Source organism: Meles meles, chromosome 20 (genome assembly GCF_922984935.1).
Source record: "Meles meles chromosome 20, mMelMel3.1 paternal haplotype, whole genome shotgun sequence".
NCBI lineage: Eukaryota > Metazoa > Chordata > Mammalia > Carnivora > Mustelidae > Meles > Meles meles.
The window spans coordinates 5839076-5866871 of record NC_060085.1 but is presented as its reverse complement, the minus strand read 5'-3'; the positions used below and the strand labels follow the sequence as shown (position 1 = coordinate 5866871).

At 58.2% G+C, this 27796-nt stretch overlaps 3 protein-coding genes across 5 annotated transcripts in view; 2 read left to right on the top strand and 1 right to left on the bottom strand.

Annotated features, from left to right (window-relative positions):
* The window catches only part of ARHGEF18 (Rho/Rac guanine nucleotide exchange factor 18), an 80893-nt gene extending 73638 nt beyond the window's left edge, over positions 1-7255 (top strand). For all 3 annotated transcript variants that reach the window (XM_045989624.1, XM_045989623.1, XM_045989622.1), the window contains exons 21-29: positions 17-199; positions 1376-1513; positions 1861-1982; positions 2737-2793; positions 2891-2938; positions 3060-3530; positions 3718-4060; positions 4895-5020; positions 5108-7255. In XM_045989624.1, coding sequence (XP_045845580.1) covers positions 17-199; positions 1376-1513; positions 1861-1982; positions 2737-2793; positions 2891-2938; positions 3060-3530; positions 3718-4060; positions 4895-5020; positions 5108-5256 — 1637 coding nt within the window. In that variant the 3' untranslated portion in view covers positions 5257-7255. The remainder of the gene's footprint in view (positions 1-16; positions 200-1375; positions 1514-1860; positions 1983-2736; positions 2794-2890; positions 2939-3059; positions 3531-3717; positions 4061-4894; positions 5021-5107) is intronic.
* Positions 7256-7379: 124 nt separating this feature from the next.
* Positions 7380-15209, bottom strand: PEX11G (peroxisomal biogenesis factor 11 gamma). Its single transcript, XM_045989633.1, has 5 exons — positions 15142-15209; positions 13462-13650; positions 11904-12082; positions 10075-10137; positions 7380-9523 (listed from the first exon to the last, which is right to left on the bottom strand). The coding sequence occupies exons 1-5, from the start codon at positions 15199-15201 to the stop codon at positions 9289-9291; spliced, it is 726 nt and encodes a 241-aa protein (XP_045845589.1). The 5' UTR covers positions 15202-15209; the 3' UTR covers positions 7380-9288.
* Positions 15200-24975, top strand: TEX45 (testis expressed 45). Its single transcript, XM_045991470.1, has 10 exons — positions 15200-15213; positions 15341-15360; positions 20669-21313; positions 22220-22326; positions 22413-22513; positions 22744-22856; positions 22966-23075; positions 23422-23626; positions 24158-24243; positions 24748-24975. The coding sequence occupies exons 1-10, from the start codon at positions 15200-15202 to the stop codon at positions 24973-24975; spliced, it is 1629 nt and encodes a 542-aa protein (XP_045847426.1).
* The last annotated feature ends 2821 nt before the right edge of the window (positions 24976-27796 follow it).

Below are 27796 nucleotides of genomic sequence, written 5' to 3'. Positions count from 1 at the left end.
TCCCGTCGCTTTGCAGAGCGACTGAACGTGAAAGACCAGCAGATTGCACAGAGCCTTGGCGAGAAGCAGCAGATCTACCTGGAGATGGCGGAGATGAGCGGACTGGAAGACATGGCTCAGTCGCGACTCCTCTTCCGAGGAGGGGATCCCTCGGAGACCGTGCAGGGGGAGCTGATCCTCAAGTCGGCCATGAGTGAGAGTAAGGAGCCGTATCTAGGGGCCCTCACTGGGTACTGGTCCACGGCTGCCCTGCAGTTCTGCCGGGGGGGGGGGGGGGGGGCGGCTCCCGGCATGCTCCCAGAAATAGTGCCAACCCCCCAGCCGACTTACAGCACCTTCTCCCGGGCGCCCACTACAGGTGAGGCAGCACCACGCTGCACCCCTGGGATCTGAAGTCAACCAAGATGGGTTCCCACACTCAGGAGGTTCTTTCTGACAAGTGGGTCCCCAATGATGTCCCCAGAAATAAGCACACATCTGCATGTCGTGGGTCATTTCAGAGGGCTCCGAGGCCCAACTGGCCTCCCAGGAGAGCTTCCCGAAAAATCTAGGTGGGAAGAGGCTTTTGAGCACAGCAGCCACAGGAGGGCGCTGGCGAGCACATGGCCTGTGGCCTCTGCACCCTCAGCCACAGGGCCTGCTTGGGGGGGTGGGGTGTGGCCAGGGGCCTTGCCGGAGCCCCTAGTGGCCCCCAGGCAGCTGCTGAGCCAGCCCCACGTGAGGCCCAGCGTGTGTCAGGCCAGGCAGCCAGTGCTCATCGGGTCCAGCTGGGAAAGCAAACGAGAGAGACAGCTGCTGCCCTCCAGGCCTTTCCTTCGGAGTGAGGGGAAAAGAGGGCTCCCTTGTGGACTGTGCGTCTGCTCAGTCTCGTTTCCTCCAGCCACACTGACCTGCTTCCTCGCATTTCTTCAGTGGCCATTGTTCTTGGCCCCCTGAGGACCCTCTTGTGTCCCGTGCCTCAGCCTGGAACGTTCTTCTCCCTCCTCACTTGGCCAAAGCCTGTTTGTCCTAGAGCATTTAGTGTGACCTGACCTGCCCCCAAAGGCTACTCTCCCATGGCCTCTGACCGTCTGTGTGACAGTCGACAGCCAAGCACACACCCACGTTCCTCACCAGGCCCAGCGTGTCCCCAGCCGCCCCCCCTCCCGCCCCCTGGTCCAGCATCTCCCGCAGACACGGGCTGGCGTGTCCTGGTTGTTGTACCCAGAGTTCGGGCATGCACAGGCTGGGGGTGGTGGGGACTGAAGTCCCATGTCGGGGGGATAGAAGACCGTGACCAGCGAGCGCCCTGCAGGCTTCTCGGGCCTGAGTCCCCAGGCGCTGCCACACTCTGACACCCACAGCCTGACTCCGTTCCTCCCGTCTCCTTCCGCAGTCGAGGACATCCAGACCCTGCTCTGCAGGCAGCTGGGCAGCGGCAACAGCCAGGTGGAGGACGGGGGTGGCTCAGCAGGCCTGCCCCGCAGGGCGGAGACCTTTGGTGGCTATGACACCGTGAGCAGCCCTGGCAAGAGTGAGTGCTGCCCCTGGGGCTTTGCGGGGCTCCGCACGAGAGGTTGTGCGGGTTCTTGGAGCGTTCCCAGCAGTGGAGCCAGGGCATTTGCTGCTGGACATCTCTGCGTCTGCTTCCTGCTAACCCCCCGCCCCAAGTATGAACCCTCTGGGCAAGTTCTGGAACCTTCAGGGAGTTGTCCATCACGCTCCAATAGCAGCACACGGGCCAGCCCCTCCCTCTCCTGCCGGTCTCTGAGTCTCAAATGCTGCCAGGGTGGCATGGCCAATTTCCTACCTGGGTCTCAGGGACGGGGAGGGCGTGGTCCGGACCCCTGTGGGACCTCACGCCTGGATTGGGCTTTTCAGGTGGCAGTTTGAAGAAGGCCTCCAGCAGTGACCCCGGCCCCCGAGACTGGCAAGGCCCAGTGCGCCGCCCAGACTCGCAGCCCAGCAGCCCCCAGGACCCCCCCGAGGAGGCCCCACCTGCAGTACGTTGCTTCCTCGGGATATCCCTGAGCCGAGCAGGGTCAGCCCAAGCCCTTTGCGTCGGCATTCACAAGTGTGAGCCGCTTGTGTTCGGGGTGGTCTAGTTTGGGCGTCTCAGGACCCATAGTGACCAGCGCCGTTCCCATTGTCCCGGGAAAAAATCTCGGCCCAGATGAACCTGTGGGCAGGCTTCATGTTCCATCCCACACTCCCCAGGAATGGTACGAGGTGCCCAGGGCAGAGGTGAGGGGGGGACAAGCCCAGGGCAGGAGCTGTGGCCGCAGCAGCAGCCAAGGGGCACCGCGGGGGCCCTGAGCACCAAGTCTGCACGTGTGTCCTCATGCCCACGTGCCCTCACGCCCATGTGCCCTCATGCCTGCGGTTGCTGAGGTGCCTGACTGCTTCCCTCGGACTCTGGAGGCCCACCCTTATCAGGCGCCCGGGCCAGAGTCAGGCCGGGGTCAGGCTCCCCTCTGCTGCCCACTGGCTCCCCTGAGCCCGTGCTTCCCCTCTGAGAGCTGAGGCTGGGTGCACCTGACCTCCAAGCCCCCCCCCCCAACCCCAAACCCACAGCAGCTGCCTTCCCACTTCCAGGAAGGCCGGCCTGTGCCCTCGTCTTCCAGACTCCGGGACTCACACAAGTCAAATGACCAGGCAGGGCACAAGGGAGTGGTGGTGGTGTGGGGGGGGGGGGGGGGTCCCATCAGTAATAAGCAAGTCTTTAGCTCTTTGTGTTAGACACCGTTCTCTCCACAGGTCACTGTGCCGGGTGCGGAGTATGGCCCCCGTCTGCCCATGGTCCTGGAGTTTGAGGTAGGCTCAGGGCTCTCCGGGTCCCCAGGGGCGGGCATACACGGCCCACACGGCTTTGCAGAGAGCAGGGAACCAGCGTCTCTGTCCCTCCCCGCAGCTTGTCCAGCGGATCCAGACCCTATCCCAGCTGCTTCTCAGCCTCCAGGTACGGAATGGGGATGGGGTGGTTCTCCCCGGGTCGGTGACCTGGCCCTTCTCCAACCCCAGACCCCTGGGGAAGGGCAGACCTCGTCCTAAAACCAGCCCGTGCCCGCCGCGCCCCGCAGGCAGTGATCGCGCAGCAGGACAGCCGCGTGGAGCTGCAGAGGGCGTCCATCCAGGAGCGCGAGAGGCAGCTGCGGCTGCAGTCCACGCGCGGGAACATGCTGCTGGAGCAGGAGCGCCAGCGCAACTTTGAGAAGCAGCGGGAGGAGCTGGCGGGCGTGCAGAAGCATCAGGGCCGTCTGCGGCAGGAGCAGCAGCGCTGGGAGCGGGAGCGGGAGCGCCAGCAGCAGGAGCTGGACCTGGCAGCGGCGCAGCTGCGGCAGCGCGAGAGCGAGGCGCTGCGGCTGCAGGAGCAGCTTAGCCAGGAGCGCGAGAGGCTGGAGCAGCAGCGGCGGGCCTACCAGCACGACCTGGAGCGGCTGCGGGAGGCCCAGCGCGCCGTGGAGCGGGAGCGGGAGCAGCTGGAGCAGCAGCGGCGCCTCAAGAAGCAGAACACGGTGCCCGGGGCGCTGCCGCCGGACTCGCTGGCAGAGGTGGGGGTCCGCCTGGTGCACCCCGTGGGCGGGAGCGCGCCGGGCAGGGAGGCGCATGCGTGGCCGCGCGAGGCTGGTGGGGGCGGGAAGGGAGAGCACCGCGCGGATCTAAGGCTGGTGGCTTGCAGGGCCGGGTGGGGGTTGGGTTGGCTTTAGCAGGAACAGATTGGGGATGTGTCCTCTGCAGCCCTTTCAGGCTCAGCCCCCAAGCCACACTCCCAGCTTCAACGGGGACGGGCTGGAAGGGCCCGCCGCCCTCGCCAAGGCGCCGGGAGCCCGGACGAGCGCGCTGCTGTCCGGCGCCGGCCCTGAATTCGCAGAGCGCCCCGAGGTGGCCCGCCGGGACAGCGCCCCGGCCGAGAGCCGGCCGGCCAAGAGCGACGTGCCCATCCAGCTGCTTAGCACCACCAACCAGCTGCAGAGGCAGACGGCCGTGCAGCAGCAGATCCCCACCAAGCTGGCCGCCTCCACCAAGGGCGGCAAGGACAAGGGCAGCAAGAGCAGGGGCTCCCAGCGCTGGGACAGCTCAGGTGAGTCCAGTCGGGGCAGCGGAGCTGGTGCAGCAGAGCTGAGCGCCAGGGGAGCCCTCCACCCCACCCAGAGGTGTGGGACCTCGGGCGCCCGCCCAGTCCCTACGGCCCGGGACTCACAGGTCCAGTCGTGGGCAGTTTGTGAAGCCAAAGCAGCTTCTTATGAGCAAACCCAGACCGGACCCCAGGGCCATCCTCCGGAGGGGGCAACAGGAGGAACCTGGAAGGCACAGCTGGCAGCCTTGGCTACATGGCACAGGCCAGTCTCCCCACGTGGAGGTCTCATCCCGAGAAGGAAAATGAAAACATCAGAGCCTGTGTTTTTTTCCCAGCTCGGTCCTCAAACAGGGACCGGCGATGAGAGAACGTCTTGGCAGTTCAGAAAGAAGAGCCTGGGTCCCTTAGGGACATCGAGGCAACCAGTGTTCATGCTCCCCACCAGGCCCCCACCCCGGGTCCTCGTGCCTGGGTCCTCCCATGTCCTCATCCCAGAGGGGACGCTTGTGGAGCGTCCTGCAGTGAGAGGTCCCCCAGGAGAGAAAGCCCAGGGGATCCTGCGAGTGCTGCCGGCATGCAGGCTCTGGTCGAGGGGAGCCAGCCCTGGAATGTTCCTGAGGAGCAGGGCCTGTGTCCCAGGATCGCTGGGGCTCGAGGGCCGTGGGGTCGTGCGCTCGTCCAGAGATTGAATGACTCCAAGGACCCTCTGGTTCGGTGTCGCTCCCTCTGGGGCTTATTACCATCTGAGTGGGTGTGTCCCTGGGCAAAACGGGTTCTGCCCTGCTCGTGTGCCCAGAGCGAGGCCAGACACCTGAGGCTGTGTGCTCCCTCCCTCAGCCTCCTTCGACCTGAAGCAGCAGCTGTTCCTCGGCAAGCTCGTGGGCAAGGACGAGAACACCGCTCGGAACCGCCGCTCGCTGAGCCCCGTCCTGCTCAGCAGCCACGGCTCTGTGCCCCCCACAGGTGGGCCCAGCACCCTGTCCCTGGGACAGCAGGGCCACTGCCACGCCCGGCAGCTGCTGACAACCACCACTCCCCCCTCTCTTCCAGAACCCTGTTGCCCGGCCCCAGCCGACGTCCCTCCTGAGTGCTTCTCCCTCAAGCCTGGGGGCACCCCCATGCCCCCCTCCCCCTTGCCACTGCCCACCACACCACTCGACAAAGAGGACAGCAGCAAGGAAGACGTCATCTTCTTCTAGAGGGGGTGTGGCTCGAGGTGCAGACCCCTCCCTGTCCTGCTGTCTGGGGGACAGCCCAGTCGTCCCTCTCCTCTTCCCGAGCAAACCACCACCATCGGCCGCCTGGCTTGGGTCCGGGTCCAGGTCAGGGCCAGGGTGGCCCATTGTCTCGAGGCTCTTTCTGTAGGTTGAGCAGTGGTGCCTGGGTAACTTTCTAAGCCTCTTTTTTTAACACAAAAAGGAAAGTTTTTAATCGAAGGTTGAACCAGAGCTAACCCAGGGAGCTGTGTGCAGTCACAGCTCCCCTGTTGGGGAGGGAGAGATCAACTCCATGCCATTTGTTCCAGGGTAGTGACGAACAGTGGTGGCTGCGCAAGATGCCTGATGACAGGCCAGACCCCAGTCTGAGGAGGGGGGGCCACCAGGAGATGCTGGAACGTACCATTAGGATCCCAGAAGGGGCTGGGTGCCGTCAGCAAGCCCCACTTCCAAAGCTGAGACTTAACTATATTCCTGGTGAACCTCAAGGCCAGGGTGTGAGCTCAGACGGGGGTGGGGGGGTGGTACACAGCCCCCCCGGGGACAGTAGGCCACAGGGCAGGGCGAATGAAGAGGATGGCCAATGGCTCAGGAGACAGGCTCTAGACATTCTGAAAGGGACAGATCATAACTCATTTTAATTTGACAGAGGTTTTTAAAACCTGCTGTTGCCAAACTTGGTGTTTTGCAAAGGCACCTCAGCACGGAGGCCTGCTTCTGTGGCGTTCAAGGGCACCAGCCGTTCTCCGAGCACTCAGCCTGTCTGGAGAAGCCTGATTGAGAGCATTAGCCAGGGCCGCTCGCTCCTGAGGGTCCCAGCTCAAGGCAGAGGGTCCTCTGCCCCGATGAGATGGGTGTGGTCTTCCTGCGGCTGCCAGGAGGAGGGCCCTAGGGCAGGTGTCCTGCAGTGACGGACAGGTGCTGATACAAGAAACAGAGCAGAGAGACCACCATGTCCTCGTGGACAAGGGCGAAATGTTAGAGGGGTCACACACAGCCTGGAGACCTTAGATGGGTGGGTGGCTCCGGGTGCCTTGTGGCCAGTGAGCTCTGCTAGCCTGTTGTCCCCTCCCACTGGAGGACAGGGGTCACTCGTGCTGGATGTCCAGGAATATTCTGGGGCTGGCCAGTGGGTCAGAGGCACACTGTGGAGGAACTCAAGCTCGGGCGCAGGGTGGCTGGTGATACGCCAGCCTTTGCTCCCCAGGCTCCCCCTCCCCCGCCCCATTGAGCCCAGAGCCCTGGCCCTCCCAAAGCGGCAACCGGAGGACTGGGACCCCAGCTGACCGGTTCCAAACCTCTCCCGGGCACAGTGAATGGTGTGCCAAGCCCGGCGTCTCTGAGAATCTCTGCACGCTCCCTCCCCTCCCCTGCCTTCCACTGTCCTTGGGGCCTGCAGCATCTGCGCGTCCTCGGGGAGCAAGGACAGGCGTCCTCCCTCGGCCCCGTGACGCGTCCAAGCTCATCCGTGCCATGTCTGTGGTCAGTGTTGGTGTTTTCGTACTGAGACGTCTCCGAGCACTTTAGCAACGTTGACTTTAAGTTTCTGTCCTCTTGTGAAGAGAACATTCCCGGGCCCTCGTGCTGGGTGATTTCACCGCCACGTGCCCCTGGCCGCCTGCTCTGGTCTGACCCTCTGAAATACCACGGTTCCTCAGCCGGTGACAAGTCCAAGGACTCTCGGCTCGGCCGTGTGGCAGGAACTGGGGTGTCCTGCCACGGGTCAGCGTCGGTGGTAGTCTGTCTCTCGTCCAGGCGAGGTCCCTCCTGGGGAGAGCCCGATTTTACTTGTACGGTTGGTTGTTGAGCAGATCCTCTTTATTTCTGTGGAACCCGTGCACATCCTCGTTCATTGTGACCATAATCTTAGTCCACCCGACAATTACTTTTACGATGATTGCAGCATTTCCTCACCGCGGGGTCTTTGAGACCTGCCCTAGAACTGAAGACCTGATTCCGGCAATAAAGGTGTCGAAGATGAGCCAGCGGGAGTGTTCGGGGTTTTGTCGAAGGGGGCCCGGGGTTTTGTCGTAGGAGCCTCGGCCCAAAGGTCAGTGCTGAAAGGGGCGCCCCTCACACCCTCTGCTGCAGGACGACCTTGGGGAGGTCTGGACCCCATGCCCAGGGCCCCCCACACGCTGCACCCAGGAAGCTCCAGAAAATGACTGCATCCAGGCATTGGGAGGCGGAGGCAGTGGGGACGTCTGGGGCCCCCCAGGAACAGCCCTCCAGATGAGGCTGAGGCGTGGGGATGTGGCCAGGTCCTCCCTGCTCAGGTGGGGTCCCCGTGCTCTCGGGATGTCAGCCTCCTAGACAAGGAGCTGTCACCCCGAGCAGGACCATACCCAAGGCCCATCTGCCTCTCTGTGCCCAAAGGAGCTGAGTTGGTGACAGCAAGTGCTCCCTGGGGCCTGGGAGAACGCCTGTAGGTCCCGCTCCCAGGAACCGGCTGGCCTTGCCCCTCCGCAAGAAGCTAAAGTTGCCAGGCAGGGAAGGGCACTGGGCCAGGGGTGTGACCACACCACAGAGGGTGCTTCCTGGCTGCCCAGCCCTGGCATCTGGCTCTGCCCAGGCCCATGGGGACACCAGCCTGCGGAGCCAGACAAGCTGCCTATGCGGGTGTTCGTGTGGTGCCCCCCCAAACAGCACTCTGAGTGCCTTACAGGCAGGGAAATGTGTCCACCTGGAACTCCCCCCAACCCCCCCAGTGCCCGGAGTGCTGCGAAGGGGGTCTCTGCTAAGGGCCAAGGCAAGCATGACTCCCCTTTGCGAGAGGGGAGGGGAAGACTAACCAAGCCGGGCCCCTCCCCTCATCCAGGGCCAGGTGGGTGGGTTGACTGCGCCCCGTGTTAACCGCAAAAGGCCCTCCACATAGCTTCCTTGTAGGATGAGACATGGGGCGGGTGTCATATGAAGTCTCGAGGGCTGCAAGCCCATTTTTGTTGGCTCTCTGGTGCCCCCGGGATGTAAGGGAGAGCCTGATCCCCTCTGCTTTCCGGCTAGGACTCAGAGGTGGAGGGTCCGAGGACACATCAAGAGGGGCAGGGGCGGGCTCGCTGCCATCTGCAGGCGCCTGCCTGAGGCCACACACACGGGGCCTCTCGTGTGTCAGCTAGATACATCCCGACCCACCCTGATGCCCAGGAGGTGGAGGTGGGAGACGGGAGCCTGCGAGGCCCGGCCACAGACAAGTCCATAAAGCACTCAGAGGGGCGCTGGGTCTGAGCTGTGGCTGGGTGCGAGATGCTTTGGCCGCAGCAAGCACCCTGGAGCTGCCCAGGGGACAAGACAGAGGCATGGCCTGATGGAGGGTGGCCTCCGTGGCCCCTGTGCCCCAGACGGGAGAACTGCTCGCCTTGGCCAAGGGCTGCTCAGGGGCGGCGGGCTGTGCTGGAAGAGAGAGGACCCACCAAGCATGTTCCAGAAGGCGGGCGGGGGAGGTGTGGTTTGCAGGCATCACCCACACCCCCCTCCCCCCACAATGCACAAGGCTGCCGCCGCCCCGGAGGAAGAGGGTGTGTGAGCCAGAGGGCCTGCAGTGATTTAGAAATAAGCTCTCCTGCTTGGGCCTGGCACCAACACGCTATTTAATCAATCATCTCGACCTTCCCAAGGCCCGCGTGGCGCCCACCGTCCCGGCTCCCCAGCTCCCTGGCTCGTCTTTATTGGAATGCAGGACATGGGCCGAGCAAAGCGCTGCGAGGCCCCCAGCACCCTTCTCTGCACGTGAGGCCTGGGGACCCCTCCTCTGGCCCTGAGAGAAGCCTCCCACGTGGATCCCCAGCCTGGTTGGAAAGGCCCTGGCCCTCGGACCCCAGGAGACCTCACCCCTGCCCCCATCCTGCCCCAGCAGGGGCGTGTGCCCGAGGTGGTCCCGTGTGTCCTCTGGGTGACACTCCCTACACCTGGCATTGACTCGATCAGTTAGACCCAGCCCCCCGCCCCAAGTGATTTCTGCTTCGTGGGAGGGGCCTCCGGTGGGGTTCTGGCTGCAGCCACGCCTCCCAGGCCACATCAGGGGGTGGTGGCCTCAGCCTGGCCACTGGCCCAGACAGCCTGGTACATGCTGAGGAGGGAGGAGATGGTCCCAAGGAGCCCCACGAGCCACGGGGGGAAGCAGCCGGCCCACAGGACGCCCGGAGGCAGCCAGTGCACAGCGTTGGCCAGATCGGCCACGTTGCTCAGGAGGGTCAGCACCTCCGACTGGACCTGGGCCTCCATGGCCCTCCTCTTGCTCCGCGGCAGCCGACTGTGGGAGCAAAGAGAAGCGGCTGGGGAAGACCCACGCACACCCAGGCCCAGCTGAACAGGCAGGGAGAGGGGACAGCAGAGTGAGAAATGGTGGGGCTGAGCCCCTGTCACAACCCCCAGAAGGAGCCCCCAGCGTGAACAGGGCACAGACCAGCGTGGGAAGTCTCAAACCCACACCACAGTCCTCTGGGCCCTGGAGACAGGCCGGGAGCTGGCCAGTGGGCACGGCGTTGCCCCACATTCCTTCCCGGGATGCAACAAGGACAGTGACCTCAGTCCCTAAGAAACCTGTTTCTGACCACCGGTCCTGCATAGGGCGCGGCCAGGAGGGCTCAGCCACGTCCTGCCGACAGGGCTCAAGCCAGCCTCAGTTTCCCCATCTGGGCCAGCCCCTGGAGCTGCTCTAAGGCCCCCATGCAGGCCCGCACAGGGGCGAAGCTGAAAACTGGTGGCAGCTCAAGGCACCTCCGTGACTAGGGAAACCCACCAGGGTCCCCAACATGCGGGAGGAAGTCGGCTTTTCTCCAGGGCGAAACCGCGGGGTCGTACCTGGTGAAGGCCACCGCGGGGCCCCTCAGCCTCCATCTCAGCGTCAGGACCATCCTCAAGGACCTGCAGCAGGCAAGGAAAGCAGGGTGGGGGCGCAGGGGTTAGCTCCCCAGCGCCAGCCCGAGGGGAGACCACCACCCACCACGATGGCCACATGTGGCCGCAGCCGTCGTGCACCCTCCCAGAGCTCCAGACCCACCTGGGCCTCAGAAGCTCCCGGCGACTCCTAATTCAGGCCCTGACCTGCCTGCCCCGTCCACACAAGATCTGGAAGCATCTAGTGCTTCTGATGCGGGAGCCAGCCACGTGTCCCTGTCCACGCGGCCTGTCCCCAGAGAGCATGGGACCCAAGGCAGGCCCTGCAGTGAGGTAAGTGGGTCTGCATCGGGGCCCCCTGGAAGACCGGGGCAAAACGCACTGCATTGCTGCAACCCCCCTGCTGACTCTCGGGCACTTGGGGTCCTACGGACACCTGGTCGGGACCCCCACGCTTGCTCACCCCAGATAAGAGAGAAATGATGGAAAAAGTATAAGCTCTAAAAATGGAGAGGCCGAGCACAGACGATCTGAGGCCGATGCCACCAGCCTGTGATCGCACAGCAGCGGAAATGTCTCATTCCACACCTGTCCAGGCCCCCACGACACGCCACCCAGTGAATCCTGATGTAAACCACGGTCTTGGGGTGCCCGTGACTTGACGTGGCTTCATCGGCTGCTGGGGGAGTTTGATCATGGAGGGGCTGTGGGGCTGTGGGGCACCTGTGGAAGCTCTTTTCTTTCGGTTCAATTGCGCTGGGAAGATAAAACTAAAAACGAAAGTCTATTTTTAAAAATTAATGGATCCGGGGCGCCTGGCCGGCTCAGTTGGTGGAGCCTGCCATGATCGATCTCAGGGTTGTGAGTTCGACCCCCACATTGGGTGTAGAGATGACTTAAAAAATTTGTTTTTAATTTTTTTTTTTTTTTAAACAAATTGATGGGACCAAGTGTGCTCTAAAACAGGAACGCGAAGCCTCTCGGGGCCAGAGGTCCCAGGTACTGTGAGGAGAGGCCGGGAGCCAGCCCTCAGGGAGCTGTATGGAGAGTGGGGATCTCCGCACTGGACTGTGGATGGTTTGAACCTTCCACTCTGGGGTTTGTTCTCACGTTCCAGACCATCAGTGATAAGAGTATAACTAGGGGATGTGTCCCTGGGGAAAACAAGGGCTTTGGAATGTCAGTGTCTTGGGGGGAAAAGCGGCAGCTGATGTGGGCCCCGCCCCCACCCCTCCGGGGATCTGAGAGGCCCGCCTGTGCCTTCCGATCAGGGAGCTCAGAACAATCCCACTGAGCACCTGTACGGAGAGGAAAATGTTCAGAAGGAAACCAACCCTTATTTGAAAGTTCTAGAAAGTTCTAGTGTGGGTTTCAGCAGCACATAGCCAGTCAGGAAACTCCTGGCTGTTCTCTTTGGGGATGTTTACTGACAACTGCACAACTCCGAGGTTGAGACACCCCGGGGAAAGGCAGTCCCACCGACTCCTTCTGTCCCCAGCCTGGAGTTCCTTCTGCGTCCTGGGTCCAGTGGGCACAACCACGCCCTCCAAAGATGTCCACATCCTAATACTCCCAGGCCCTGTGAGCGTGCTCTCTGACACGGCACAAATGACTCTGCAGACGGGCGAGGATATGGGGTCCTCACAGGGCCCTCAGGAGGGGGAGGCAGCAGGGTCGGAGCCGGAGCCGTGCCCAAGCCAGCGGGCTGTCGGCATGTGCTCTGGAGACGGAGAGAGGGCCGGATCCAGGGAGGTGCCCCTTATAGCCAGCTGGAGGGCATTAGGGCCACATACCTGGCAATGCCCAGGAGCAGGGAGAGGCCCCAGAAGGCTGTGCTCAGTGTCCACCACCGGGCAGAGTCCACGCGGAGGATCTTGGCATCAGCAGCCCAGGCGATGTGCTCACAGGGGTAGTACAGCTGGTCCGCCAGGTTGCCGAGGACCGATACGCAGCGGACAAAGACGTCCTCCTCCTGCAGGACCGGGGGTGCAGGGCATGGGCCTGGAGTCAGACCTAGCCAGGCCCATCTTAGGGACCCAGACCAAGCCCAATAGCAGTCACAGGGCAGCGTCGAGGCCCAGGAGGCCGGCCCATGGATGGCCACCTCCGGGAAGAAAGGCCTCATTCCTGCTTCTCAGAGGTGTGGCCGTCATGGCCCGGTGGAGTAGCAGCGGTCAGCTTGGCTGCACAGGGGATTCCCTGGAGAGCCTCAGAACCTCGCCTGAGCCCCAGGGAGTCTGCCTTGCTGGGTCCGGCCTAGGCCCTGGTACTAGAAATGTCTTTTAAGTTCCCAGATGAGTCCCGAGTAGAAAAACTTTAAGAGGCGCTGCATCAGGGCCTTCCCACCCTGTAGCCTTCCATTCCTGCCCCCAGCTCTCCAGGCACAGGGCTCCAGGAGAGCGGGGGCCGGCGGGGGAGGGCCCAGACAGGGGACATGACACTCAGTGACGACAGTAAGTGGGCACGAGGCCGTAAGTCCTGGGTCAGCTCCCCAAACCAGACAGGGCTCACCAGCCCCTAAGTACCTCTTCCCCTGCAGTGGCCAGCCATGGACCAGGCTGCAGGGCCTGGACGTTGCCCTGTGACTGGCATCAGGCTTGGTCTTGGTCTGGGCGTCGAAACAGGAGGGAAGTACAGAAAGCACCTGAGATGGAGGTGACTGGGCCCTGGGCGTTGGGAGTGGAACGAGGGTGTGTGCGTCTGAACGTGGAGTGGCTCAGAGAGGGGATGGCGGGGCGGGGGGCGGGGGAGGGTGTCGGAGACAGGTAGGGCAACCCAGGGAGGGGCATAACTTGGCCAGGCTGGCCCAGGGCAGCTTCTGGACCCATCCCCCGGGGAAACGTCCCCTGCTGTAACAGCAAAATCGACAAGTCCGTTGGCGGGGGATTGATTAAATAAATCTCCGTCGGGCTCTAGAGCAGAGCACGGTATGGCTCTGTTTGGAAGCCTGGGCGTCCTCGGAAGGAAGAAGCTCTGTTTGGACCGATAGGGAGCGACCTCCAAGCCGTGCGGCCGAACAGTGCACAGAGCACACGACTAATTACATGAACAAGGTGATTTGCCTGTGCAGGGACGGAGAGGACGCCTCATGAAGGAATCAGAAACAGCTGACAACAGTAGCTGCCTGGGGGGAGGAAATCCGAGGGTGGGGGGATCAGGAAGGAGGGAGGCTTTTTAATCACACAGCCTTTGGGAACATGTGAACGGATAAGCTATTTTCTCATTTAAATTCAAATGAGAACAACTGATCATCTCACAAAAGCAAGTAAAATTTTGGCCCACACCATTACCTCTAGACAAGTCCATAAAGCACCGGTTGCCCAGAGTCTCCGGCCCCACACACGCGGTTACCTCTGCCCCCAGGCCATACTGCTTCGTGTAGATAAACATGGCCACATCGTCAAAGAGTCGCAGGACCGTCCTACAGTGGCTGAGCTGGGAGGACAGGGTCAGCAGGCGCGTCCCCACTTCCGACCTGGCTGGACATCGTTCCACCAGGACCCCGCCAACCAGCTGGCAGCAGTACCCCAGCGTTCGGATCTGTGGGAAACCAGAAGCAGTCAGCAGGGCCCTGCTCCTGGGCTGAGCTGGATGGGCCCCCACGTGGCCGTGGGTCTCATGGGATCAAGCTGGGGGCCAGGGGCGTTGTGCGGACTAGATCAACAAACCTCCAATAAAAGCTGCAAGTTTTAAGAGGTCCTTGCAGGTGGGACAAGTGAAGAAATGTGACCTCATTGTCCAAAAGTCACTGCAGAGACCCTAAGGCAGTGCTGGTTCACGTCCCTGAGGGGCACACCCTTTAGAGACGGTTGTCACAAGAAAATGCAACCATTCCGCACCTCGTGGGTCTTCCTTTCCTCAGCAGACGGGAGAATGAGGCGGGTGTATAATTGCACCTGCCCAGCTGGACCAATGTCAGTAGCTGGGCTGGGGAGCGAAGCGGAGGGGCCTCAGCCCAGTGAGCCAAAGCGTAATCTGCTCGAGTTACTTCAGTGAGAAGGAGTCCACTCAGTGGGTGACTTCGGGCATGGGGAACTGGGTCAGCTTCACCACCCTCACAGCTTTATTTCATCTGCTTTCCAGAAATTGCTTTCTCCTGCTAATATATTACTCGCACAATTTTTCAGTCCCTTTGTAATAGCAAAACTCTGCATTTTAAATGTGCAGCTTGGGAGTTTATTAAAACCTGAATGCCCGGGGTGCCTGGGTGGCTCAGTGGGTTAAGCCTCTGCCTTCCGCTCAGGTCAAGATCTCGGGGTCCTGGGATCGAGCCCCGCATCCGGCTCTCTGCTCAGCGAGGAGCCTGCTTCCCCCAGCGTCTCTGCCTGCCTCTCTGCCTACTTGTGATCTCTGTCTCTGCCAAATAAATAAAATAAAATCTTAAAAAAAAAAACCAACCCGAATGCCCAGTCATAAGGGATTTGAATGGGACCTAACTGCCCACCACTGGTACGTTTCCTGGTACAACCTAAATGCCGGCCTGTACGAGAGAGAAGCTTACGTAGAACAAGCTGAGTGTCAGCCTTCAAGGGCCTTCCAGCCATATGGGAAAGCCCTAAACATCTTAAATCCCATGTGAGATTGTTAGGGACGACCCAGGGACCAACTGGGGCAGCCTAGTCAGATCCTAAATGTTCAAACAGGGGTTGGGGTGGCCTGTAAATGTCCAGCCAGGCTGAGCTGGAACAACCTAAATGCCCAGTTGTAGGGGATTCGGTCGCAACCTCAATGCCCAGCCGTAGAGGGATCACATGAGACTGCCTGGGACAACCCAGTGACCGCCTTCGCGGGTCGGATCGGATCCCAAACGTCCAAACTTGCGGATTTGGCTGGTATTGAAAATATCCCACTATGATGAGTCAGCAGGAACGACCCGCTTGTCCACCGCTAGGGGACAGGGTCGGAGCCCAGCCGGGAGGGCGCCTCGGCGACGGGGATCCTGAGCGCCCCGCCCCGCTCCGGCCTCAGTTTCCAGTCACTGAGCTCCGGCCCTGATCCGGGACCTCCGGCCGCGCTCCGCCCCAGCCTCACCAGGCGGTCCCGACCCCTGTAGGATTCCAGCGCCGCCGCCAGGCCGCTCAGCGCCGCCATGGCAACTCCGCCGTGACGCCACCGTGGCGTCGGCGCGCAGCGCCGGGGGCGGGGCAAGGCGCGAGGCCACGCCCCGGAAAGCTCTGCGCAGGCGCGGCCACGACCCTTTGTCCCCAGACTGTCTCTTTGTCTGCTGCAGGGAGCTGCACTGGTTCGCAGGTTAGTGGCGGCCACGTGTGCACCCGGACGGCCCTGGGAGCCTGCTGCCTTCTGCCCCGCGACGACTGATCTTTTCACAGTGAACCACCTACCCACAAAAGTAATATCCAAGCGAAAGCACCAACCCGTTTGCTCTGGTTCAAGAAGGGATTTTTCTTTTTAATTTCTGCGCTTCCCCCTTTCTGCGTTGTGTGCTGCTCTATAGGGAGCATATGCACAGCTGTTGTAAATTCATGAAAGACATTCTGAGAATGTTAAGGAACTCCTACACTCGTTCTAGAAGAGGCGAGATTCTGGTAACGAGTTGCTTCAAGACGGTAACTGCGTGGCTGGGAAGAGGTTGTTAAATCGTTCACCTCTGTACCCCATCGTAGCTCCCCGCCCCCCATATAGGTGTGCATCACTGTATGATTTTCAGGTGCACAGCAGCAAGGTTTGACCCAGACACCATGAAATGATTACAATAAAGTTGAGTTAGCAGCCATCATTTGGAATAATTTTCGTAGCTTTTGAATTTTTTCAAAAAGTTAACATGACCGGTTTGCCTTTTTTTTTTTTTTTAATTGTGATAGCATTCACATAAGAGTCACCGTTTTAAGACATACAATGAAGTGGTATTTGCAACACCCACATGTACAAATATCACCCCTTTTCAGCTTCAAAACATTCTCATCGTCCTCAGAGGAGACCCCATAATTCTGGCAAGCAGTTAATCTATTCCTCCTTACCCAGCCCCCAACCCTCACCGTCTGGTTTGTCTCGGTGGCTTTACCCATTCTGGATATTTCATATAAATGGAATAATGCAGTGTGTGGTCATTCATGTTTGGCTTCTTTCACTTAGCATCACGTTTCCGGGGATTCATCCACATTGTAGCTTAGATCAATACTCCATTCCTTGGGACTCCTGGGTGGCTCAGTTGGGTGCCTTCAGCTCAGGTCATGATCCCTGTGTCCTGGGACTGAGTCCCACATCAGGCTCCTTGCTCAGCAGAGAGCCTGCTTCTCCCTCTGCCTCTGCCTGCCACTCTGCCTGCCTGTGCTCTCTCTCTTCCTTACAAATAAATAAATAATCTTAAAAAAAAAAATACTTCATTCCCTTTGTGGCTGTGTAATATTCCCTTGACTGGATCTGCATTTCGTTTATCCATTCAGCCATTGATGGACCATTGTTTCCACATTTTGGCAACTGAATAATGCCACTATGAACCTGGGTGTGCATGTATCTATCTGCTCAAGTCCCTGCCTTCATTCCCAGGAGTGGAATGGCTGTGTCATAGGGTAGCTCTGTGTTTGATTTTCTGAGGAACCACCAGACTCTTTTCCACATTGGCTGCACCACTTGACTTTCCCACCAGCAATGCATGACATTCTCCACATTCCTGCCAACACTTTTATTTTGCTTCATTACTACTATTATTGCCCTATTATTATGGCCATCCATATGGCCCCACTATCTCTCACTATAGGTTTTGTATTTCCCTAATGATTCATGATATTGACTGCCTGCCTTTTGTAAAATATTTCCCCTTAATTCCAACTTCTATGACCCTTTCTGCCTCATTCCCTTATTTTCAACCACACTGCCTTCCTCCTGGTCCCTGAAATTACAGTAAGAATACTTCTGCCCCAGGGCCTTTGCACTGGCTGTGCCCTCTGCCTCCAGATTCCCACATGGTTCCCTCCCTCACCTCCTCCTCAGGTTTACTTGGACATTATCTTTTCATTGGACCTCCCTATCACACCCTCCTGGACACTTCCTACCCACAATTCCTGCTGCCTTGTTTTCCTCCTAAGCTTAGAATAATATCTAACATAACTATATTGCTTCTTTATCTAGCTGCCTAGTTATTTGTCTCTCGACAGAATGTGAGGACTTTGATTTGTCTTGGCCATGGTTATATCCTCACAGCCTGGCACAAAACAGTTTCTCAGTAAGTGCCATAGACTTCTGGGCTCAGCTGTCCACCCGAAGCTCTGTGCTCACACTCTATCCACAGGATCCTGGGAAATCTCATCTCCTCCCACAACTTCCCTGACCCCCTCTTCACTGACCTCTCCCTCATGCCTCTTTAACCCTGACCTGACTCCTGCTCCCACCGGCCGCCTGGACACTTTCGCTGCACATCCCACCAACCCCATCCCCACACTCAACATGTCCCAGCATCCTCCGGGACATCTTGCTCTCCTGTGTCCCCATCTCCAGGCTGCCCCTCCAGTCCCAGACCTGGACATCATGCTCACCTCTTTCTCTCCACACACGCCCTCCTACATCCCAATGTCACGGAATCCATCCACTTCCTCCCGGCCCACAGCCCCCTCCATAGGCAGCCCCCTCCTCTCTCCAAGTCCTGGACCCACAGAACTGTCTCCCCCAGGTCTGTCTCCCCTACAGCATCTCAAGATGGGGAGTCAAGAGACTCTTTAACCCCCACATCTGACCACAGCCCTCCTTGCTTAAGGCTTGGGCACAGGCATCTGTGTGCCCCACCCCCCAACTAGGGAAGCTGTTCCTGTAGCAGAAAAAAACAATCCGAGCCAAGCCCAAGGCCTGCAGAGGGAAGAGGGTCTTGGGCTGTAGCGCACACTGCTGCCTGACCGGCCAGATCCCTTCTCTTGAGCCTCTGCTGTCCCTGACAGCTTCATAATTGCACAGTACATTTTCTGAGTGACTGCTGAGAGCCAGGCCCTGTGCCAGGCATCAAGCAGAGAGCAGTGAGTCTTACAAGCCCTGCCAAGCCCTCCCAGCATCCTCCACCATCTGGTTAGGGCCAAGCTTGACCTTTGAGAGGGAGACAGGAGCTAGCCTGGCATCCACAGCTGGCCTTGTTGTTGTTAGGAGCTGGCCTGGCTGTCCCAGCTAAGCCCTGGTGTTCTCCTGTGGGACATAAATAATTTTGCAGAATGCCAACAATGGACAAGGCCGCTCCATGACCGTGGCGGAACGAGACAAAACAAGCTGGCTCCGTGATCACGTCTGAATGCAGGCAAAACATGAGCCTTGTCCAAACCACAGCAGCAAACCAGACATCCCCTCATCCTGGATAGTCTCAGTGACTACTGATCCTTTACCAATGACAGATTTATTCTTGTTTCATTCCTTAGAATTTCTGATAAAAAGTAAGACCCTCCATAAGAGAATTACCTCCCCCCTTTGCTTCCCGACGGCATCTAGGATCCACTCCTGGGTCCTTTCCCAGCAGGCAGAAGGACAAAGCTGAAATGTGTCTTTGCAACAACCTGGCTGAGCCAAAGCCCTCAGCGGGGCTCCAGGCAGGAAAGCCAGTGACAGGACCTCAAAAATGACAATTTGCTAGAATTTAGTGAAAAGAAACCCACTCAGTTAAATAAGCCCTGGAGAGGTATTAGCTAATGTTACAATGACAGTTGAATTGCACTATAAATGTATCAAATCAATGTGTTGTGCATCTCAGACATAGTCAATCTTCTGTGTTAATTATATCTCAATAAGGAAAAGAGAGAAAAAGAAGGAAGGAAGGAAGGAAGGAAGGAAAGGGGAGGGGAGAGGAAGAAAGGAAGGAAGGAGGGAAGGAAGAGAAAGGAAGGAAGGGAGGGGGAGGAGGGGGGAGGGGAGAAGAAAAAAGGAAAGGAGGGGAGGAAGGAACGAGCCCTGGAATGACATTAAGCACTGCAGTGACCCAAAGACCAAAGATGCTGGCTCATTCTGCGTGGGGAGTGTTAGGAAGCTGACCAGCAGGAAAACTTTGGGAAATTATATTCATGAACACCTGCCCCCAATCCTCACTGCGGCTTTCTGAAGTGGTCACCATTCTCCGCCCCATTTTCCAGATGACAAAACTGAGGCTTTGAGAAATCACTTGCCAAGCTCTCTTGAGCTCTCAGGAAGCAGGATCCTCTGGCCTCACTCCTGATCTTCCTCCCAGCTGCCCTCAGAGCTCCTGGGAGACCATTGTGACAGCACCGCCTGGGGGAAGCTCTTTGGTCACAATGGGCAGAGCTGGGCCACACGGGACGGACGCAGCCTTGGAAGGAACAAGGAATGTGTGAATGTCCTCTGGGAGACTGGGGACAGAGGAAGTCTCGAGGGCCAGGCCAGTTGCCAAGCGCATCTTCTAAGACTCAGTAGTCCCCCTGCCACCCCTAGAGGTAAGTACCTTATCCTCACCCCTGATGTGGAAGCTGAAGCTGACGGGAGCCCAGTTACTTATTCCAAGGTGACCCAGCTAGTAACGTCAGTTGTCCGATTCTCCATCAACTCTAAGAAGACCTCTCAACTCTCAACTCTTTTTGCTGCCAAAATGGTAAAAAAAAAAAAAAAAAAAAAAAGAAAAGAAAGAAAAAAGGCAAACACAGACACTGAAAAACTGTGGTCTTGTTATAGTGCTTGATGCCTGCTTTCTAAAGAGTTCGACGTGAGCTAGCTGTGAGCTGACGTGGTCCAGGCAGGGGGTGAACCTGCTCTAGGGGTGTGGTAGGACGAGGGGGAGGGCAACTCTTCCGCTCTGAGCAAAGGCAAGGAAGTCCCTGTTAGCTGACTGGGGCGCTGCCAGCTGGGAACTGGAGATCAGGGAAGTGGAATGAGAGGTGTCTAAGCTTCAGAGAGTCTGAGGGAAGGAAGAGAACCTGGAGAGCAACTGCAGGAGGCAGGAAGCCCCATGAGGAGGTGCGTGCACAGATAGGACAGTGGCCAGGACTGAGCAGACACGGAAGGCGAGAGCCATGGCCTTGACCACTGACCGAGGGTGAGGAGAGGGGGCTCCCGTGTCAGACAAACTGTAGAATGCAGTGGTTCATTCTTCAGCCCTTTCTGGGGCTCACTCTGCACTGACCCCCTCCAGGCAGGGCCTTTGCACCTGCTGTTCCTTCTGCCTGGAATGCTATGCCCCCAGGTACCCAGAAACTCCCTCCCACCTTTTCCCACAGGTGCTCAGCTGTCCTCTCAGGGACACCACTCCATTGGAAACTGTGACCCTCCCATCCTCAGCCCCATCCCCCTACCCAGTGTGATGTTTTTACCCACAGGCCTTAGCTCCTTCTCCTAACTCCGCAATTGATAGCAGTGCATTTATTCAGTATTGTCCGTCGTCTCCTCGCCCCCGTATCAACTCCACAAGGGTACAGCTCTTGGTCTGTTTTGTTATCTGATGTTACCCCTTCCGAGAACCTTGAACAGTGCCTGGCACACAGTACGCGTCAAATGAATGATGATATCTCTCCCTTCCCTGGGGACAGGCACCGGGGCTGCGCCTGTTTTTAGTTTTTGGTTTTGTTTTTTTCTTTCTTTCCACAATGTCCCCAACCCCGAGTGCCCCGCGCCTGGAACACAGGCAGAGTAAAAGGCAGCATTGTCCTCCAGCCCGGCGCTTGCTCACTCCCGGATCTCCGCCCCTCCCAGGTGGCGCCCTGTCCCGCGATGGCCGCGGTCACCCCGCTGCCATGCCCGATGTCCCGGCTGGACTTCCTCAAGGCCTCGCACTTCGCACTGGGGCCCGACCCGCGGCTGCACGTGGGCGCCATGCAGTCCACATCGCATCGGGACTTCCCGGCCCACCCAGGCGGCACCCATGCGCCGCAGTGCCAGGCGCCGCCCCGCGGGTCCCTCTTCGCACAGGACACGCGCTCGGCGGGCACGAGGCTCGAGTCCGAGATGCACGGCGCGTACGCGCCCCCGGGGCCGTTGCAGTGCGGGCGGTCGGAGACGCGGGAGCGCACCCACGCCAGGCAGGCCAGCAACTGGCGCGTGCTCGTGGACCCGCGCGTCCGCACCGGCCTCTCCACCGTGCGCGCCGACTTCGGCTGGCCTGAGCCGCCGGCGCGCGCGAGCGAGCAGATCCGCGGCGCGCGGCTCATCTTCGACCGCGACTCGGTGCCGCCTGGCGACCCAGCCAAGCTGGGTATCCCGCCCACCACCTACCAGGCGTTTTACCCGCCCCACGACCCGTGCCCGCAGCCCCGCGCGCCCTGCTGCCTCGGTGAGCGCGCCCAGGCGGCCAGCGCGACTTGCCAACTCCCGGTGGGCGGGGCATTCCGCGCCCTCCCCCAGGGGACATGTGGCTGAGTGTGGAGATCGTTTTGGTTGGCGGAGGGAGTGCTACCAGCGGGGGGATGAAGGAGGGCAGGGATGCTACCACGCGCAGGACAGCTCGCCCCAGTCAAGAATCTCCCAGTCCCAAATATCAATAGTGCCGAGCCCAGGAAAACCTGGAACCTCCCGGATCCTCAGTTTCTATACTCATAGAATGGCATAGGTCCTGAATTTTTTTTTTTTTTCAAGGGGGTGTGCCAGGGCCAGAAGTGCTGGCTTGGAACCAGGTTAGAGCAAGGAGACCATTCCAAGCCTGAATTTTCCTCGGTGCCACAATAGCGTCCTGTTCAGCAGGAACTGCTGAAGCCAAAGGCGCCGAGCGCGCGTGGTGCAGCTGGCATCCAGGGCAGGGAGCGCTCGGAAAAGAGTAGCTGTCGTTCGTGCGCTTTTCCAACTCTGTGACTCGAGGGGACCCGCGGGGGGACGTCACTAGTCAGAGGCCCTCAGCGCGGGATGCAGGGATTGTCAGAACTGGACTGGACTCGGTTCTGGTTTTGCACTTCCGTGACTTCTGGCAAGTCATTTTGCCTCCCTGAGCCTCCCGCAGGCTGTGAGTTGGGGAGAACATGAACCCTGCAAATGAGGTTTGAAGCCCTTAACCGTGATGGCGGCTTCAATACTCCGTAGTTAGTCTTGTTATCATTCCTTGTGTTATTCTGGATGTTTTCCACACAGCGCTCCGGGGAGGCTAGGCAGGACTGCCCAGCTCCCCTTTCCAGGCAAGGACTCGCATCCCAGTGGGCTAGAGGCTGCGGTGGCTCAATGTCCTGTGTCTACTCTTGCTTATCTCCAGGGGGCCTCAACCCCCTCAGGTGGGACCACAGCAGACAGGACAATGGGACCTCCTACCGGAGACACTTCCAGGCCCTGCCGAGCTCACCGGCCTTGATGTGTAAGAGGGTAAATCCATGTGGGGCTGGGGCTGCGGGGGAGGGCAGTGATAGGGGCTGGGTGGTGTTGCCCTTCCCACCTCTGTGCACGCACAGGCCTTCTCCAGCGTCGAACTGGGAGACTCCAAGATTGGCTATGGGCCCATGTGTTCAGAGCAGAAGCAAGCCTACAGACCCCAGGGTCTGCCCCCAGAGAGGTACAAAGGGACGGTGGCCTTCCACCAGGGGGAAGGGCTCTCAGCGACACGTGGTGTGTGTCACCTAAGGCTCTGGGGCCAACCCTGTGGCTTGAGGCCTCCATCACCCACAAGCGAGGCTCTCCCACCATGAGCACCCAAGCACAGCCTGGCCTCTGGGAAGCCTTCCCCTCTGCCATTTCCTGGAAGTTGCAAGGGCCCAGATTAGACAAATCCCCGCTGATCTGCAGGTATGACAAGGCCCAGGCCGCAGCCCACATCCACTATGTGAATATTCGTCCTGGAGATGGGCTGTTCCATGACAGAACCACCAAGGCTGAACACTTCTATGCCCGAGAGCCAGGTGAGTCTACTCCCGGCCTGGCCACTCCTACCCCTCCTGACCTCCCCCAACCCTCCCTTACCTACCGGGGCCTCCCAGGCCTGCTCAGTACCTACTCTGCCGCTGGCAGAGCGTTTTGTCCTTCACCATGACCAGACTCCAGCGTCGCACATCCTGGAAGGAAACTGGCGCCCTGGTCCAGGCAGCCTCACCACGTCTATGCATTTCTTCCATGGCCAGGTCAGCAAGAAGGGGGGGGGGCCTGCCCCGCTCCCCCCGCCCCGGGTTCATCAGGGAAAAAAGGGTTTCCCAGGCAGGACGAATAGCAAGTGCAAAGGCCTTGAGGTGGGAGTGAGCTTGACATGTGTGGGGGGATCTCCTGGATCTACCTGCGGGATCTAGGGTTAAGCCACTCAGTGGCTCTTTCTGCAAAAAGAGATACAGTGCCTACTCCCAGCACCAGCAACGTGGGGCATATGGAGGGTGTGAGCTATCCAACGTCGTACAGCGCTCACCTCTTTCCTCCACCCGGGTTCTGGGAGATTCTGGACACGGGAGCTTCCTTGATGCCACGTGATCTTAACAGCCGCATCCGGTGACTGCACCGCCCAGCCGCCACGTGCCTTTAGAGAAACTGAAGAGTCACGTGTGCCTAGGGGACCCCTCGCTGCTCAAACAGTTCTTCCAGACTTCCATGGGCACGGACTATTGGCCCCCCGCGACACCAGAGAAGGTGCAGAAAGCACCCAGTCTTCACTTGATGCCTAGCAGCCTGCCCCAGGGCACTGACGGTGAGCGGGTTGGGGGCGGGGAGGGGCAGGGGGCCCTTCCCCGCCACCGCTCTAACCCCGCCCCGGCCAGTTTTGTCCCGCCCACTGACCGATTCTGGCTCCGCCTCCTGAAGCGCGAGATCCCACCCCCTGGGCGGAGATCTCCACTCGGCCCCGGGACAGCCCGCCCCTTCGTGGGCTTGAGTCTCCACCACGACCGCCACCTCCGCCACGGCACCGCCCCCTGCATGGCTATAGGCCCGCCCCTCTCCGTATCTGCCCTCTCCCGGCTCTAACCCATGCTCTTCGGCCAGACTCTGGCTCCTCCCCCTCACGGACTAGCTTGCCCTGCATTGCCCCGCCCTGCGCTTGCCACGCCCCTGGCTCCTCCCTCCGCCCCGCCTCCTAACCCATCCTTCGCTCCAAAGTCCTCGCTGGCTCAGGCTTTGCCCTGAAGTCTTACTCCATCCTTCATCTCCCACGTTCCTACCTGGGGGCCACACCTCTCCTCCCTCAGCCCCTCAGCTCGATTACTCCCACCCAAATCAACAGAAACAGATTTTTTAACCATGAACCAGAAGATGCTGAAGCCTCATAGAACACCTCCAGCCTCCGTGACTGAGGAAATGCTTCAGCGGGTGAGGGACGGGGAAGGGTACCTCTCTGAGCAGATAGCCCCCCCCCCCAATCAGTGTAGCTTTGTCTCAGGATGATAACACCGTCACCTCAGTCCAGAATTAGTGTTAAGTCCTTCCGGGGTCTCTCTAGGATGACCCCAAGTACAGGGTCATCTTAATGTCACCCAACCTCAAGGTCATCCCTAGCTCACCCCCATAGTCATGTCAGGGTCAGCTCAAGGACACCTTTATATCACCAGCCACCGTTATGCCCCCAGCTGAGGGTTAGCTCATAGTTGCCAAGGGTCACCACAGTGCTCGGGTCATACCAGAGGTCGCTGGTTTCTCTCCAGCTTCTCCTCTAGCTCCTGGCTTAGCCTGAGGTGGGGCATCTTTTGCCCACCTGCTCAGAGCCCAGTCATCAGCCTTTGCTGCTGCTAGGGTGGCATGGGGACCACGGGGTGGGCCCAGTAGGTCAGCCAGCCTCCAGCCTATCCTGCCAGGTTGCCCACCCTGTCTCCACAGAGCAAATACAGCCACATTGAGCCCCCGCTGGGCAGACAGCGCTTCTTCTCAACCCAATATGAGGATGAGTTTGTCTCCAAGTACCAGGGCCCAGCAGTACTGAGATTGACCAATCTTCAGGACAGCCATGTGCCTTTGGGCTCCCTTCACCAGTGGGGGTGTGGAGCTGGGAAGGGAGACCCTCGGGCCCCCCAGGCCCTCACCTACCCATGCCCTAGCCAACAATAAACACTGTCTTGGCAGCATCCCACCCCTCCCCATCAGTCAGCTATGAAAGAGGATGCTTGGTAGGTTGGGGACGGTACAGGAGAGAGTGATCCATCTAACAGTCCTGAACAGACACTTCCATGGGCCCTGAAGATCACCCCACTCTGGGCAAGGGGGCCGTCCCAGCTTGTGCAAAGGCTTGGCAGTTGGACTCAGTGTAAGGTGTTCTGGTTAACCAACAAATCTGAATGATGTGAAGAGAGGAGTCATAGCACTGAACAGGGCGGTGTGGTGAATGGCTGAGAACACAGGCTCCTAGGGCTGAAAGGATAGAGTCTAAATCTTCACTCCTCTACCCTGGACAGTAGCCTTGGGCATGTCCTTTAACCCCTCTGAGCCTCATCTGTTTGCTCATCTGTAAAATGGAGATGAATGGTAGCTCTCTCGTTAGAATGCTATAAATGAGAAATATACACACTTGTCAGTGTGTGTGTGACTGGGGGGTCAAGGAGGGAGAACACTTCCCTTCTGAGCATGAAGGTATGGAGGAAGGAGGAAGATGAGGGTATGGGAAGGAGCTTTCAGTCATTGAGAGAGGGGGTGGGGTTCAGAGAGGAGAGAGGCTGGGAGTGACCCAGCACTTTCCTCCATTGTGGGTGAAAGCTGGAAGCTCAACAGTGCGCTGGCTGGCTGGGCAACTGGTCCCCAGGTCAGAGGTGGGTCCAGGGACAAATCAACAAAAGTCATCAGGATATGATCAAGTCCAAAGGAGTAGGTGTCCAGCCAGGAACAAAATGGAAAGTGTGGAAAGGAGGAGGATGGAGTGGAGCCCCGTCATTGACAAGCGTGTCAAGTGGTACCTTGGACAGCGCCGCCCCCCCCCCCCCCCAACTTGAAGGCTGGCTCTGTTGAGGTTAGCTCTGTCTGGGGTAAAATGGGCCTTGGGGGCCATGCCCAGGGCCTGCTTCTGTTGGCTGTTGAGAATCTGGTTTCAGGGAATGCACCGTAGCTCTCTGACTCTGTCCCTGACTCCATAGTCAGATCTTCAAAGACCAAGGCCTTCAGTCCAATGAGCCACTAAGAGCCAACTCAAACCCAACCAGAAGCCCTTTCCCCAGGGGCAGCAGTTCTGTGAGGTCAAGTTGTCATTTCTACAAGAAGTACAGGAGTCCAGCTTTGGGTCCCACAGAATAAGATAGCCCTTTTGGCTACACTTTTATTATCTGTTCAAGGGTCTGCTAGCTGCGAAACCCCTCTTCTGCTTGCTTCCACGAAAGATCTACATGACACACTTCTGAATTGCCTCATGATGAATCAAGTTTTCTCAGTCCCAGTACTACTGACATTTTGGATGAGATTGTTCCTTATTGTCAGAGGCTCTCCTGCGCATTGTAGGACGTTTAGCCTCATCCCTGACCTCTAACCACTATATGCCAATAGCATTCTCCCTCTACGCCAGCTGGCTGTGACAACCAAAAATACCTCCAGGCATTGCCAAATGTCCCCTGGGGGTTGGGGGAAGAGTGGGTTGAAAAACCACTGCAGTGAACCCAACCTGCAATTGTCCCCAGGACAAAATCAGACTCTCCTGGTGAAGCTGGTCTGGTTGTTGATCAAACTACCCTTATCTAAAAGGCTTTTCATTTTTGCTTTGCCCGCCAGGAAGCTCAGAAAGCTGACTTTGATATTCATTTCCATGTAACTCTGGTTGGTGAAAAAATGCATGCTCCTGCCTGGTTCTAGAAATGTTTTAAAGCAACCCAGAAACAAGATGAAAAATGATGTGTAGGAGTTCCAAGGAGGCAGATTTCCACACAGATTGAAGCATTTTCTAACAATGGAACTGACTATCCCTTGGATGGGTTGCTAGGAAAGAATGGGAGCTTCACTAGAAATATTTTTAGTGCAGAAATATACTTCATCATGATTTGGGAGGTATTTTATGGATGTATGTCTATCCCTCCTCATATTCCACTCACCCTTCCCCACACCAAAAAAAAAAAGCATTTCATATCAACTACAAAAACCCAAAAGGCTTATAAAACAAGATGAATAAAGTAGGATTGAACATGGGAGAACAGATTAATTTTTTTAAAGATTTTATTTATTTATTTGACAGACAGAGATCACAAGTAGGCAGAAAGGCAGGCAGAGAGGAGGAAGCAGGCTCCCTGCGGAGCAGAGAGCCTGATGCGGGGCTCGAGCAGGACCTAGGATCATGACCTGAGCCGAAGGCAGAGGCTTTAACCCACTGAGCCACCCAGGCGCCCCCAGATTAATTTTTATAGGAAAACACGGAGCAGCAGAATCCAGACCTGCCACTTACCTTTCTGTCCTTGGGCAAGTAATGTCATGCTCTGCCCATCACTTTCCTTGTGCATAAAATGGAATTGACAATAGTTCTTCCTTCATAAAGTGGATAGGAGGTTTAAATAAAATGCACCTGTACCATTCTTAGAACAGGATCTAGCATTGAGCTTCAGCTTGATGACAGGTGCCCCTGTTTTTTAAATGTCTTGAGCCATTTTTGTTGCAAGTGACAGAAACCCGGCTTACTCTAAATCAAATAGAAAGGGATTTTATTGACTTTGTTACAAATAAAACCACAGGCCCAAAATGGTGTTACTTGGGTCAGGCTAAGTTACCGAACCAAGGGTTAGTACCTAACCTAAATGCAGTTTCCACCTCCCCCAGAAAGGTAAACCTTAATTTACCAATCGGGAATTTTTTGATAAGCACCAATAAAGTAATCTGTCTCATGGGCTTCTCCTTGCACAGAAGATGAGGTAATTCACCTAATATCCCCTACCTTTCCATAAGGGAAAGTGACTTTGCCTAGAAC